The sequence below is a fragment of the Strix aluco genome, chromosome 3 (genome assembly GCF_031877795.1).
Source record: "Strix aluco isolate bStrAlu1 chromosome 3, bStrAlu1.hap1, whole genome shotgun sequence".
In the NCBI taxonomy this organism is placed as follows: Eukaryota; Metazoa; Chordata; class Aves; order Strigiformes; family Strigidae; genus Strix; species Strix aluco.
In genome coordinates this window covers 33,272,269-33,286,863 of record NC_133933.1, presented here as the reverse complement: position 1 = coordinate 33,286,863, position 14,595 = coordinate 33,272,269, and the positions used below count along the sequence as shown (strand labels likewise).

The window sequence follows — 14,595 nt, the reverse complement described above, 5'->3', positions numbered from 1 at the left end:
GTTCTTGTGAAGCATCAGTAAAACCTTATGTTGCTTGCCTCTACACTGTTCTTACAAGTGCCGGCTGTTCTGCATGCCCCAGAAAGCGGGGGTTGCTGTGTGCTGATCCTGTTCTCTTACAGCTCTCCCGGTTCGCTACGTGGTCACTGTACGGTCAAACATTACGGACTCACACATCAGCTCTGACAAGGTGGGATGGGTACTTTTAAATCGGTGGCCCATAGCTCACAGTATTTCAAGCTGTTGTCAAGTCGTGATCGTCTCGTCGCCTATAAAAACCGTATGTCAAACAAACAACACCCCGCGCCCCCCACCCCCCCCAATAAATAAAAAAAATAAAAAGCCGGCCCCACGACCCGAGCCCAGGCCGCAGTCCCTGTTCGCGGAGGAGTGCCGCTCGCCGCCCGACTCCTGGGCTTCTGCTGCCACCCTGTGGCCACCCGCGCTGGCGTCACCCCCGCGCTGCCGTGGCGTCACCCCCGCGCTGCCGTGGCGTCACCCCGGGCGGCGGCGGGGGTGCCCCAGGCTGGGCTTTCCTGGTTTCTTGCGAGGGACGCTGTAAGCTGCTGCCTCCTCCGCGCGGTTCCTTGTTACCAGTCTTGGTGTGATTTCTGCTTGATGAACCTCAGCGATAAGTAGTATAAAAGCAGGAAGCTGCACACGATGGCGGCGAGAACGAGGTAGCTGACGTAGAGAGGGTGGGAGTCCAGGTCCAGAGCCTGCGTGACCTGTAACCGCCAGTAACGCAGAATTAGGAAGGGACACAAAACTCCGTGGTGGGTCTGTGAGGTGCCTTGTACGTGTGAGCGCCCCTGGCCCCGGCACCTTCCCCGGGGTCCCGGCTGGACGTGACCTCCCGCGTGGGCCGCTGGTGGGTTACACGCCACGTCTAAGGGCAGCGGCGGGATCCCTGAGGAGCTACGGCTCAGCTGATGAACAATTTCAGCAAGCGCCTAGCTGGGGCTTGTGTAGAAAATAGTTGCCCTTTGTTCTGTTCTGTTTTTTTTTTTTTTTTTTTCTTTTTTCCACTAAAAAGAAAGGTATAAAAGGAGCGACTGCTGTAGGGACATCTGGAGGGACAAATTTAAAATGCACCAACTGTAAGGTGACTTCACATACTGATTTAGCGCTTGCCAAATCTGAGGCCTACAACATCTACTTAATTATGACAGATGTATAAATAACTTGTTAATTGCTTATCCAATGTTTGTAACAATTTTCATCAGTGACTTACAAGTTTCCCTGGTATTTGAAAAGTAGTATTTCCAACAGTCATTTCGTATGTGAGGTCAGTGAACTGGATTTGCATCATGCCTTGGAAATTCCATCTGAGAAAAGAGATCTTAGAAACCCAAAATGGAACTGGGGAAAAAATGGCAGAAAGAAAGAAAGAAAGAAATTGATACATAAAAAAACTGCTGTGTTGCTGTCAAATACTTGCCAACAATTTCTTGACAATTAGAGGGTGTAAACATGTAACAGTTTATTATTGTTACAAAATGGTAGATATACTTTATATTGTTACATGGAGATGGACAGTTAGGAGTGCATCAACATCCCCAGCCGTCAAACTCCCGCTCAATCTTCATCTACTGACTGTAATTCTTTTTACTGAAAAAATTTAGCAACGATGTAAGAATCGAGCCTTTCACTAGCGCTCTTCTGACCAAACTTATCGCTACTTCATTTTCAGGTGGAGAAACTGATGTAAAATGAACGATCCAGTCACCACCCAAGATGATAACTGCAAAGGTAGGAACAAAGCTGAGTTTTCCTGCACAGGTCTCACTCAGCCTCACAACAGCCAGTTGCTGATGAAAGCCATCGATGTTTCAGTTCAGAGGGATGGTGGGAGCTTTGTCTTACCTGTCCAGAGGTTTTCCAGGCTTATCACAAAACCACCACTCAGGTAGAACGATGTGAAGAAGACATTGCCGAAGAAGGCTGAGAGCTGTAAGGTCGGCAGCAGTGCGGCCACCCAAAGTGCCATGGCGCGGGCGCTGTATACAGCCAGCCACACCGAGAGGAAGTTCAGCAGGAAATGTTCTGGTTCGGGAATGAGGTTTGCCAGCCAGTAGATGGGAACCCCGTAAATTATAACAAAAGCGCAGTGCTCTGGGAGCTCCCCCAAAATCTGTTCAGGAATAAAAAAAAGAAGAGGGAGAAAAAAATAAGTTGAATGATAAACGCAAAACCTCCTGAGATGCACCTCAACGTACTTACAGACTGTTTATAAAAGCTACAGGAAATACTCCCTTAGAATGCAATCACCTCCCTGTTAGGTGTTGTCAGTGACATGCAAAAACAATCCACAACAAAAATTGAAATCCTCACTGATTTTTTTTCTCCAGTTGTGACAATTCCTATAACTAATTGTTAAATTGAGAGGATTCTTGTTACAGATTAGATGTCTTGTTTTGTAACAGTTTTGGCAGCTTCTAAGAATTTAAGACGCTTTCCCTGAGAACTCCTGTACTTGATAACAGTAATACTATTACTGACTCGTTGCAACTGTATGTTTTGTCCAAATTTGGTTGAACCTAGTGTGAGATTAAATTTGAGACAAATTTGGCTGTTGGTCAGTCCCCCGCTTTGTCCCAAAGTCAGTCCAGTTAGTAACTACTCAACTTGTTGTAAAACAAAAACACGCTTAGGATTTTCTCAAATATCTAAAGATATGTATACGGAGTATTATGATTATTTCTTCCAAAGAGGGCTGCTACTATCCTCTAATACTAAGGTTGTAACAAATTACATCGATTTCTCTATGAATAATGTGCACTCTTTGTGACACAATGCAAAGAATATTTTTCTCTGGCAACCACTAATAAGCATTTAAAATCTTGTGCAGAAATGGAAACCTAAATTACAGATGCCATGGCAGGCAGAACTCATCTAACAGTGGCAACATCACAAAGAAGGGATTATTCTAAACCCTTGCGAAAAAGAGAATGTAATTTTTAAAAAGTCCTAAATTTCTTTCCAGAAACTCTGTCTCTTTATGCACTTAATACCATTGTTTGAGCAGTACAGACCCGAACAGCTACTGGCAATGTCACAGTTAGCATTTTGTCATTTCTGTTTTACCTTTGCTTTAGCATTTAATATGAATATTTTGTTTTACAGATCAAGACACCTAATCAAACTTTCAGAGATGCTTCAGCAAATTAAATATGCATGTATGTAAAACTGTCTCAACTCTCAAATTTGCGCTTGAGATTTCTCGAGTTTTGGCCAAACAACACAGTGAAAGATTCTTCTTTGGCTTTTCTGGGGTGGGATCTCAGCCATGACTTACAGCAACAGATCTGAAGTAGTGTGAGGTTTAGTCCATTCATGCCAAGGAAGCACGAACGATGTAGCCTTAGCTGGCAGACGCAAAAGAACAAAGTCTGATACGAATGTGATCATTTATACGACAAGGCTTTGGTTGGTTTGTGTTTTTTAATGTTAAAGCCAGGTGCTTGTATTTCCTGGCAACAAGACCAATTACCTTAGCAAAGAAGTACGGGCTAACAGAGTACATTCCATCTTCCAAGTCATGATAAAGCATAGCTCTTTCCGAATGACCTGCAGGGTTGGAACAAACAGGTTGATTTCATCCTAGGGTTGCATTAGTAAGTATAATTTTTTTCATTGATTTAGGAATTTTCTGATTTTGATTGCTTATAACATTTACAAGAAAACTGACACTTACATTTGGCAATAACATCCAAAATCACTGTGAATGGGATTAGTGCACCTATCATGTACAACAGTGCTGTTGTGTCACGAATTGAGAGTCCGGTTTTCTCATGGCCATAGTACAAAAATCCAATTAATAATGACATGAGAAGGGCCTCAAATCCATGGATTAATAACGTTGAAAGGTCTCTGAAGTCATTGGAGACTTGACGACTAGGAAAACAGCAACATTGACCATAAGGTATAGTATTTACTAATGCCGGTCATATTCAGATATGTTGCCCCACACGCTCTGCTAAAATCAATTCGTGGAACTTGCTGACTTTGAGTAGGACAGGATTTGGGCTGTCAGTTTCTGTAAAGGATTTTACCTAATCAAAGCGATTGAGTGTCTGTAGCCACCTAGTATTTCAGGTCTGAAATGCTGAAAGCTTGAAGGAAGGCAATGGGAGTGGAACAGTCTGATTTTGGAGACGCAGAAGCGATCACTTCATTTATAGAAGTCTCTCTGTTAAGGACCTGTAACGTATGCTAATGACAGCTGATACTAGTAGTGATGTTCTACATGAATTAAAATAGTTTCTTTTGAGGACACAAGCACGAGACCCAACTCCGATACTCATCTATGCTGGCTATAATCAGTGAAGCCTTCAAACCTGAGGCAGAGGTGTGAGGATGGCAATGCCTGAGCCTACCACGTGGCTGCCTGGGCTTGCTGAGGGTTGAGTCACCATGCTGCGGCGTGGAGATCAGGATGGCAGTACCCAAATGTGGGCCACACGTTCCTGAGCCTGGAGGCTCCTGCTGCTGCTTAAAGCTGCAGGCTCCCGCCGATGTAAGTGGGAGGTGACTGTGTCTGGAAGGAGCTCTGGAAGGGGCAGAAAGGGGGGGCTGTACATCTGGCTGCTGTCCTGCTCGGGGAGGCTGGGGTGAGCTGGTATAGCAACACCTCTGCTCTACGGCTTGCTCAAGCCTAGCGCTAGCTCTGCATTTTCAGCATGCACTCATTCTCATTTTGTGCTTCTTCCTTCTGCTTTAAGATACAAATGGGCGTGATACGCATCTGTTTAAGCTGGAGATAAGGTTACCTTAATAATATAGTGAACTGCTTTAAGACTCCTGGTAACTGATTACTTGAATGGTGAGGCATGTTGATAGCCTCTTCTGAATTTAAATGGGAGCTGCCCAAAAGAAAAGAGAAAAAAATTTGAAATTAACACAGGCTGTAGCTGTTATTCCAGATCTGCTGTAAAACACTATTTTTTTTACCTTTGCTTGCTGAATGTGGTTGCAACATTGTCTCCTTCAGTAACCTTCCATAAGAAATCATCAAAATCTTTGACTTTCTCTAGGAACAAGTTGGCAAGAGTATTTGCTCTTTTTCGGCTTTCCATCTCCTTTTCTGCGGTCTGCTTATCGATACTGGTCAAATCAACTGCAAGATATTATTTGACATGAGTCCATATGCTACAGGTGGCATAACTTTATGATGTATTTAAAATCAGAGATTTCATTGTCAACAGACAGTATGACCTGTGTGCATGCATTAAGCTACAATAGTTAAAACTTTATCAGTTACTTTAGGTAATTAGAGAAGAACAGATTGTCAATATGTATTTTGTCTTGGGAGATGTTTCTTATCTAGTCATTCAATCAGTCACAGAGAGATTTAATAATTGATTATTATAATATTGTAAACTACTATTTCAGATTTTTCTAAATTTAATAGTGGCTTGAGAGGGGTGCTGAGAATAAACAGTTTCCTTCCTGGCATGTAGTCACTTACAATCTGTTATGTGACTTTGACTTAAATCACATGGTTTTTCTCCATGTGCAAAATGATAATTATAATCTTCTTTTGTATCTTACAGAGGTGCCATAAACTTCACCCCATACTGAGAGAGCCCAAGAAGAATATTATCCAAGGACAACATAGTAGCAGCAAAAATTGTTGACTTACCATTATTTTTTTATTTAACAAAATTATTTTTTTAAATCTAAACCTTTAATAGTAGTTTTCAGTGGTGACCTTCTAGTGTAGAGTGACGATACCTGATCTTTTGCAGATGCTTTTTGACAAAACTATCACTACACATTTCATAACTCCTAACATTGGGCTGATCATCTTGGTTCAGCCACTCTTCAGCGGGAGTTCATCAGAAATGAGCTGCAATCTGCCCTACCTCTTTGCTTCTGCCATGGTCTCCTGTCTCTCTATCTGACACGCAGCCAGCATCTGTGCATCAGGTGCTCCTTCTTGCTGTGGCATCCTCTACCATCCTGTCCCATTTCCACTTTCCTGCTGCCCATATTCTTTTCTGTTCCTACAGGTACCGCTAAATGACCTCCCTTTCTCATCCCTCCCCACCTCCATGTTGCAGGGGTTTGTCTCTGTAACCACAGGTTGTGGCTGCAGGTTTCCCCCGGACTGCCTCATAGTCTCCATTCCCATATGGGGGTGCTGCAGGCCTTTCTTGAGGCTGTGCTTGGCTGAGAAGGACCGATGTGAACCCTGGTGGTGCCAAAGGTGTTTTTGCAGGGCTTGACATGGAGGTTAACTTCTGTTTAACTCTGCACAGCTGACACCAGCTGACACTGCCTGCCACATAGGCACAACTGAGAGCATTGCAGTCGGTGTCTGTACAAGGTTTCCTCGCCAACTTGAGTGCAAAGACCTCAGGGCTGGAACTGAACCAACCTATGTGGTAAGAGACTGCTGCCATTAGATTAACAGGGCCAGACTCCCTTTGCGTGTTGCAAAAACAGAAGAGGAATGGATTTGGAACCACGTAGTTAAATTTCTTTGAGAAGAAGAATAAAAGGGTTGCTGTTCTGGGTTTGGTTTTTCTCCCTTCCAGTGTGCTCTGTTGGGCAGCACTCCTCTTCCCCATTTACTGTTCCAGGTATGTATTATTCCTCGCCCTGGGAAACTAGCTTCCCACATTTCTTGATTCAGAAGTCAGAGAACTGGCTACAGAAAGCAATTGAACAGTTCATCCATGTCTTTCTCAGTGAGGGTAAAAGTTTCAACCAGCTAAAACATGGGAATGAGTGTGCTAAACATGGAGAAGAGTTGCCTCACCTGGCAGGGTTACAAGGATTATTTAAAGTTGATTTTGTTCATAGCTCTTGTTTTTGTTACATTTCCTGTACTGACAAATAAGGATCTTATTAAAACCTGAACTTGCTACAGTATTGATTTGAGTCAGTTATAAAGCATTTCTAAGACAGTTATGGTCAATAAAAATCAATGTTAGCTGATATACTTAGGAAAGCGAATGACTTCCAGTGACCTTTTTTTATGACAGTGTTTGATACTAACCATAGAAGTCTGCAGGATTGCTGTACCTTGGGCAGGGATAGCCTAGTTCTGTGAAGTATGGGACCATGTCTCTAGCTGTTCCAGAATAGACAGTGACTCCAGAAGTCATCAGAAGAACTAAATCAAACAGTTGGAAGATATCTGACCGGGGCTGATGAAGTGAAAGAAGAACTAATCTGTTTCCTCTGGCCAGTCTGGATAATGTTATCACAAGGTTATGTGCAGTAAAACTGTCCAGTCCAGATGTGGGTTCATCCAGTATGAGTATTCCTGCCAAAGACAATAAGTTTAGATGTGGAAAGCAGCATGTTTGATTTCAAAAATATGTTTTAAGTGAAATGGTGCTAGTGCATGAAATCTCACTGATATATTCCTTTTTTTAAAAAGTGCACAGTATATTTCATACCAGCATCACAGAATATTCAACAATGGCAATTTCTTCCCCTATCTTACTGAACATGATGACCAAGAGAAATTATTTTAAACCTTATCTTGCTCCCACTGGAAACAAGATTTTTTTTTACTTTTCGTTGGGATGCAGATTTAGGTTCTTTCTTAAATTTACATTCTTCCCTGCAGTTTTGCACTGCCTGTACAGATATCAGGTACACAAATATTAATACAATAGTACTAGTTTTGTATACTGCCTACTGAAATATTTTAACCTAAATGTTTGATATTTAAACCTCTTGTATGTAAATACACAGTATTAATTTAGATGGCCCCTCCTCCTTCCAACCGGCGCTCTATTTTGCACCTATTTGCACATATATACGAAGAGACATGCATATGTTTGGATTTTTTGTTTGTTTTGCAATTGGTTGTTACAAACCTGAAAGTGTTGTATTACTGTGCAGCGTTTGTGTTGTTATAGAACTTAATGGCCTCAATCAGCGCACGACAATGTCTACATAGGCATGGTTTCTGTGCTGAGGGGTATGACACATGTTGGAAATGTAAAGAAAGCGTTACTTATTTTTGCTGGAACTAATTATTTTTTTACTTCAGTACCAGAACATTTATTCCTTAACATCACTTTTTACAAAAAAAGACTCCTACTTGCCCCGTAATTACAAAAGTATAACTTTATACAAGCAAAAAATTCTCATATCCATTTCCCAGTGGAAGAGCTGATGGGAAATTTTGCTTAACAAGAGGCTCAGCCAAGATTAGTTGTGCTGTTGATATATCTAAGAGCAGATAGGGGATTCAATCCTGCAAAATCAACTGTGAGTTTAGTTTCATGTTTTGCTTCTACTGAAGATGATGGAAGTTTCTAGTTCACCTGCGGCACGAGCCAGCCACGTCAATGAGTTGCGCAAGACACCAATAACTGACTATACAGCCAAGAAAGTGACCTTCTCTGTTAACATTGCACATGTAAATAGGCTGGATTGGAGGAAAGGAAAATAATCTCAATGTTATAATAGGCCAGCAGCCTTCCAAAGTAACTTGGGGCATGCGGTCAGATACAAAACAAACCTCATACTGCTGTGCACAAACCACAGTACTGCTGTGACGGTGACTGCAGGCAACTTTCAGTAGCCTGTGATGGTGGGTCTAGAGAGCGGTGGGTGAAGGCTCCCAAGTCTGCCTGGCTCTGTCACCACTTTTCCGTTGACAAAGGTGACAGAAGTGAGTTGGCTGCTGAAACGCTCCATTTACGGAAGTATTGTTGTAATAATTACAGCATTACCTGTGATCAGCACTGATTTCAATTTAAGCAAATGGACCAGCACCCAGACACTGTGGCTAACTTTGCCATGGAGAGGTAACCTCTGGCAGAGGGTGGGGACCTGTTACGTGTCCTGAGTATAAACTCCTCAAGCTGCCCCAGGGGCAACTGTGTGTATGAGGCTTCCCTGAAAGCTCCTATCTTCATTTACTGCCCCATTTCCCCCAGTGATGTCAGGAAGGTGTCAGGGTTTTGCTCACCCGGGTTCCAGAGCAGCTGCACACCAATGCTCACTCTCCGCCTCTCACCTCCCGAAACGCCGCGGAGGTACTCGTTCCCTACCCTGGTGTTTGCACACTGACGCAGGCGTAGTTCTGCTATAACGTCTTCTACCTGGGGGGATCCAAAGGGTAACAGAGGTAAAGCAAAAGTTTATTTGCACATTCATGCATAGATAAAACTGAAAATACGATTAATGTGGTTAAAATTCATCTAGATGTTTCAGTGCTATCTAATCAAGAGATACTTGAAAACAAATCTTGATTTTAGAGATAACATGAAAAAAGACTCAGCGATCAGCAATTTAGTAGTTCTTTCAGCCTCTCTAATGCTTTCTCTAGATTGTCATTTTTTTATGAGCTTTGGAACAATTGCTGGTTTCTATCTTGAAAGAAGAAAAAGGTTTATAATTCATAATCTACATAAAAAAATGCCAGATTAGCTGTTCTGACTGCAAACACACAGGATTTCTTGGATAATTCTTGTCAGACACATTTTTGACAACTTTATTTTTTTCCAACAGCTTAATTACCCTTTTTTTCCTCTGTGAGTCTGAAAAAAACTTTGGAAGGCGCAGTTTCGCAACGAACAATAGTGTTTCTCTGACAGTCAGGTGGGGGAGCAGTCGGTCATCCTGCCGCACATGTGCTATGCATTTCTTAACAAGCTGGGGAGTGCTGGGTTTGTTATTGATCATGATTTGACCAGACTTGATTTTGCCTCCATGATCCCGGCAGGTTATCACGTCAAGCAAGGATGTCTTTCCACCAGCTAGAAAAAATCAAAATTGAAAATTAATTTTCAAGGGATCATTTTGAAAAGTGGTTTAGTCACAGAAAGAGGATAGAAGTTTCTGTTCTTTAACATCTTTTCCCCAACCCTTCCTGAAGCTTTTCCAAAGCCACAGAGTCAGAATGATCTTGAAAGAAAATCCTGACTATAAGCTCATGTTCAGGAAATCTCCTCTGGAATGGAGTACGTGGCTTTCATCTTTGTCATTTCTCAGCAGAATTGGGTAGTTGGGCATTGAGGATGGCTCCATAAACTCAAGAAGCAAGATCTCTTTGTCCTCTCGTTACCTCTCTTTCACTTTTGAAACATAGGTGAAAGGAGGTGTCCTGCGCTGGCTGCAGGGCTGGGACCTAAATGTTCCACAAGAGCTTGCTGTGTGGAGGGAACTGTAAATTCAGAAACAGCAGCTGGAACAGCTGAATGAGTAAGGTGCTGAATGATTATGCAGACAATAAGAATCTTAATCATGACTGAAACAAAAATTATTATGACTTAAATAAGACAAAAAGTCATTTAAATAATTAAGAAAAGCTGGCTCATACTCAGAGGTAAGAAAAGTAAAACAATGAAAACAACACCTGATTTGGAATTAAATAGCAAATGAATTTTTCCTTTTTGCTGTATGATACTGTATGTAAACACACAGAGCTTTCTTGTGATTAGATGTCATTTATTTCTAGTCTCCCTCTTGAAAGATTAACTCCACACTTGTTTCTTAATATATACATTTTAAAAAAGAAACCCATCCATCTGTAAACCACATATTGCTCTATTTAAGAGTGACATATTGATTGCCATTGACAGTGTGAAACCCATCAGCAGTTTAATCCATTTTACTAAGACATTTGATGAAATAGATGATAAACAGCTTTTAAAAATAGTTTGACTAGTTTGCTGAAAGGGGTTTGTGCTCAGTGTACGTTACCTTACAAAGGTGCTATATCTATAACTCAATATGTTATTTCATCACAAGCTTTTCCTTTTATTATCAGGAGAATCTCTAAGGTACAATTCCAATTACATTAAGGATATATGCTAAGAAAAAATTCCCGTGGCAAGGGAGAAGAAAAACCTCTTTTGTAGAAATAAAGTTAAAACTTTATTTGGCAAATAAGCCTTGCCTTTGAGAGAGAGCATCTTCACTGAATCACTGAGCTCACCTGATGTAAGAGTCTAGTGGAGTCACAGCATGGGGGTTTTTACCTCCAAAGTATGGGTACTTTTTACTTCAGTTTAACAGGTCATGTGTCTACTTCTTATCCCCCTAAATGAGCTTGGACTCATCTAACCACATGGGGTAAAGGCCATCTCTCCATTACTCAGCCTCACCCTGGAGAAGATTAAACCAGTCCCACCAGAAAAAGAAGGGAAAAAAAAAAATGTAAGAAAGCAGAGTTTCATTTTAAAGCTGAACAGAAGAGGAACTGTCTTTTCTCTGAAAGTTTCTCTTAATTAATCCAAATGAGATATTTTATCCTGTTGAAACTGTGTCGGTCTGAAGGGAATTCCTGCTTATGGCTATGCAAGTTGCCACTGATCTTTCTTACAGGGTCTGGCCTCATTTGCCTGCTGTGTTACTGGGCAAGGTCTGCAATTGGCTTGTTTTGAATTTGAGCCATGAAGCTGATTCAGGTCCAGCAGAGCTGGGACTGCAGGCCGCAGTGATAACAATATCCCACTACACCTCAGGAAACAAATAGCAAATGTATACAAGTCATAACTAAATCAGTTTTGAAAAGAAATTTTAAACTTTTTTTTCCCCCCAGTATCATTCTTTGTTTCCTCATACATTGTAAAGAATGTATTAAGTGACACATTTCCAGTAGTTGTTTCTCAACCAGATTTTGCCATTCAAAAGTATTGCTCTTGGCTGGGTACGCTTTATCTGAGAGTTGGTCAAATCTTGAAAACTGGTTGCTCTTACCAGTGCTTCCTATGATAGCTAGCATCTGACCACTCTGAACTTTTAAATTCAGATTCTGGATTATTGACACGTAAGAACGGGGATCTGATTTCCAGGTCCAGGGCATTTTCATCTGCGCGAGGTTTTCATACCAGGGAATCTGGGATGCCATGTTAACCTAACAAAGAAAGAAACAACTCCCTTCAATTCAAACAATAAACTAGCGATAAATACCTTCAATGTTATGATGTTACAAACAGACAATATATTAAAATAGTATTGTTAATCTTCAGAAATACATGGAAGAAAGTTCTTTTATAGCCAAGTATGCTTTTCATGCTTTGCTTCTTATTCTGTTGATAACTAATGCTATCTCTGTCCTCTGTTATTTTGGTAACGTTTATTGCTATTGTAAATTTTAAATGCTTAAAATTTTGAATATAATTTGAAATTACACAAAACTGAAAATTGTGAAATCTACTTCAGATGCCATGGTGGCACAAAGAGCGATGAAAAATTCCACTGGTTCCCTGAAATCCTCTTTGTTAATCCTTCTCTCTTTGTCTCCTGCATACTCATTCTTGTCAGCAAGGGCTCCCACCATCCCTAGCTGGACAGAAAGTCCCTCTACCCCAGCCCTCAGAGGAATAATTTGTCTCAAGAATGAGAATAAACAGAGCCTAGAAACAGACCTCTTTTCCTGTCTTACCCCCTAGCTTTACGAGATCTATTTACAATGGAGGGTTTAGACTGCTGTCAATATTGCAGGCATGATTCTGCTCACAGAACTTCTGTGTATTTGACCGTGCAACAGTCCTGTGAACTTTGTGTTGTGAACTTCAACTTTGGCTTTTAAAATGGCTTTCATATAGAAATAGGCATTGCTGGATATGCTCCCTGCTAGAAGGAAGTATATAAATTACAACTTTTACCTGGTAGTTGAGTTCTTTGACCTCGAGAACATTTGATTTTCCACTGTATGTGAAATACAAACTGTTATCTTCTTCAGAGCAAAAAATAGTATCCTGGGCCTCAGTCTGGAAAAGTTTTTAGGTTATTACAATAGTTAATTACAATACCTAAAGTGCTGTTAAAATTTGAGTTCAGAGAAGGCAAAGCACAAAGGGAAATATATTTTATGGAATGTAACAGTATTGCTGATGAGTTACTGTAGTGCAAAAGTCTGAATGGTTGAAATGGGTTATCTGTTAATCAGTGTGAAACGTACTTTGTTCTGGTGGCATGTATGAGGGCCAAACATGCTGTGTTACGCTCTTCTATTTGCTTCCAGTTTAAATAGGTTCATTTTCAAAATGGAGATAGATGTCAAGCCGCTATAGAGATTGGACTCTATTTCTGGTTTTGAGGAAAAAACATACTGCTTCAGCAATGTTAGTCTACTAGATCGAAATGGTGCATATTGCAATTCATAAGTTATGGCAGCTAAAAATTAAGGTTCACTGGAAATATGTTTGTTATTGAATTTCATAGGGACTCGTTAACTTGGAGGCTTTACAAACAAGTAGGTGTGCAACCACAAGTACAGTCTCCTTTTCTCCTCTTGTTTTTTAAATTCACAGTTTGTCGACTGGAACTTAGTGCTCTGAGATATCAGTTAAAATAAGAGTCTCTACTTGGCTTCATTAACCTTTTGCATATAGCCACAATTAAGAAGTCTTTGCTGAGGCAGATGTCTGGCTTTGGGTTTAATTCTATGTGCATGCCTGTAGTTTTTACTCCAGACAGTGATATCTCTCCCACAGCCTTGTGCCTTTCCTACGAGTCAGACTCATATCCTAGCCAAGGCAAATGTACCTGTTCCCTGTGTAGCAGACCCTATCCATGCCTGTGGTATCTTTGGCAGATGGTGACCACAGTCTTTGTGTGCACGTCCTACCCTCACAGCAAATGAGGCTAATTAGTCTTTTCAGTCTAGATATGCAGCAGAAAGCAATGTGATACCAAGCAGCCTGAAAAGCCACATTAAAGCCCTCCAAGCTTCCCCTGCTGCCAAAGCACTCTGTGTTCTTGCTTACGTTGAACTTAAATTTTAAAAAAAGCAAGTGGTCCCCAGCAAATGTGGGGAGCTGGTTTTACAGCCTGAAGGCATGTCCTGGGAAAGCTAGTCCAGGCCATGCTCAGGGACTTTCTGCTCCATCCATGTATCTGAAGATCCCCTCCCTCAGCTCCACCACCGTGGCACCTGAGTGCAGCTTGCATGGCACCGGCTTCATCCCCAGTGTGCTCCTGTGGGGGTGAGGAGCTTTGTGCTCCCTGTTCCAGTGCTGGAGGAGGTAAGGGCGCTCTGCCAGGGAAAGTCCAGTCGGCAGGCTGGCTGCCCTCCTCTCCCAGCACCCTAGCAAGCGCCATAGCTGCGGGATGGCTGAACCCGTCAGGTCCCTCCCCGTAGGTCTCACTCACCGGCAAGCCCTTGCATGCCACCTGGCTCCAGCTGGCACTGTCCAGAGAGACATTTTCAGTGGTTTCCTTCATGTTGGTGGTGGAAGGTCTCGCTCCCTGTGGTGGTTTGATTGTTGGCTCTTTGAAAGGTGTGGAAATCCTTCTCCTCTTGGTTTTGAGCTCAGGCCTTTCCAGGCACTTTCACTGCAGCACCATTTCTTCTGGCACACTGCGTCTCTGCAGCTGGCATGATCCCATGGACAGGGAAATATTCCCCTCCTCTGGGACAGCTCGGGCTAAAGGTACATCAGATAGTGGCTTCAGCTAATTGCCTGCCAGTTGTTTTCAGGAAAAAGAAAGAACTGAGAGCCCCTCTATTTTCTTTCAGGTGCTTCCCCAGGTGGCGAGCTCCGGGGGCAGTGACCTGCTCCGACCCAGGGACAGAGGGGAGCTGCCCCTGCCCAGTGCCGGGGGAGAGATGGCGGTGGCAGCATCAGGCACCTGGCCAGTGGCGTGAGGGAGGGAGCCTGTGGGGCTCCA

General features: G+C 42.2%; 1 protein-coding gene across 2 annotated transcripts; it reads right to left on the bottom strand.

Annotated features, from left to right (window-relative positions):
• Positions 1-590: 590 nt before the first annotated feature.
• On the bottom strand, positions 591-14,148 carry ABCG8 (ATP binding cassette subfamily G member 8). 2 transcript variants are annotated; one of them, XM_074820644.1, is made up of 13 exons: positions 14,077-14,148; positions 12,588-12,692; positions 11,677-11,833; positions 9,493-9,731; positions 8,942-9,074; positions 7,007-7,276; positions 4,954-5,119; positions 4,773-4,865; positions 3,698-3,897; positions 3,494-3,570; positions 1,867-2,134; positions 1,235-1,362; positions 591-728 (listed from the first exon to the last, which is right to left on the bottom strand). In XM_074820644.1, the coding sequence occupies exons 1-13, from the start codon at positions 14,146-14,148 to the stop codon at positions 591-593; spliced, it is 2,046 nt and encodes a 681-aa protein (XP_074676745.1). The 2 variants fall into 2 exon arrangements, with proteins under 2 accessions (XP_074676745.1, XP_074676746.1); XM_074820645.1 differs by having other exon boundaries at positions 12,588-12,686.
• Between the last annotated feature and the right edge of the window lie 447 nt (positions 14,149-14,595).

Bases quoted from the DNA above. Each gene is read 5' to 3' on its own strand.
- ABCG8 (XM_074820644.1), bottom strand. From the start codon at position 14,148: ATGAAGGAAACCACTGAAAATGTCTCTCTGGACAGTGCCAGCTGGAGC. The intron at 12,693-14,076 runs GTGAGTGAGACC...AAACTTTTCCAG, and splicing joins TGGCATGCAAGGGCTTGCCG to ACTGAGGCCCAGGATACTAT. The intron at 9,732-11,676 runs GTAAGAGCAACC...GATTTTTTCTAG, and splicing joins AGCTATCATAGGAAGCACTG to CTGGTGGAAAGACATCCTTG.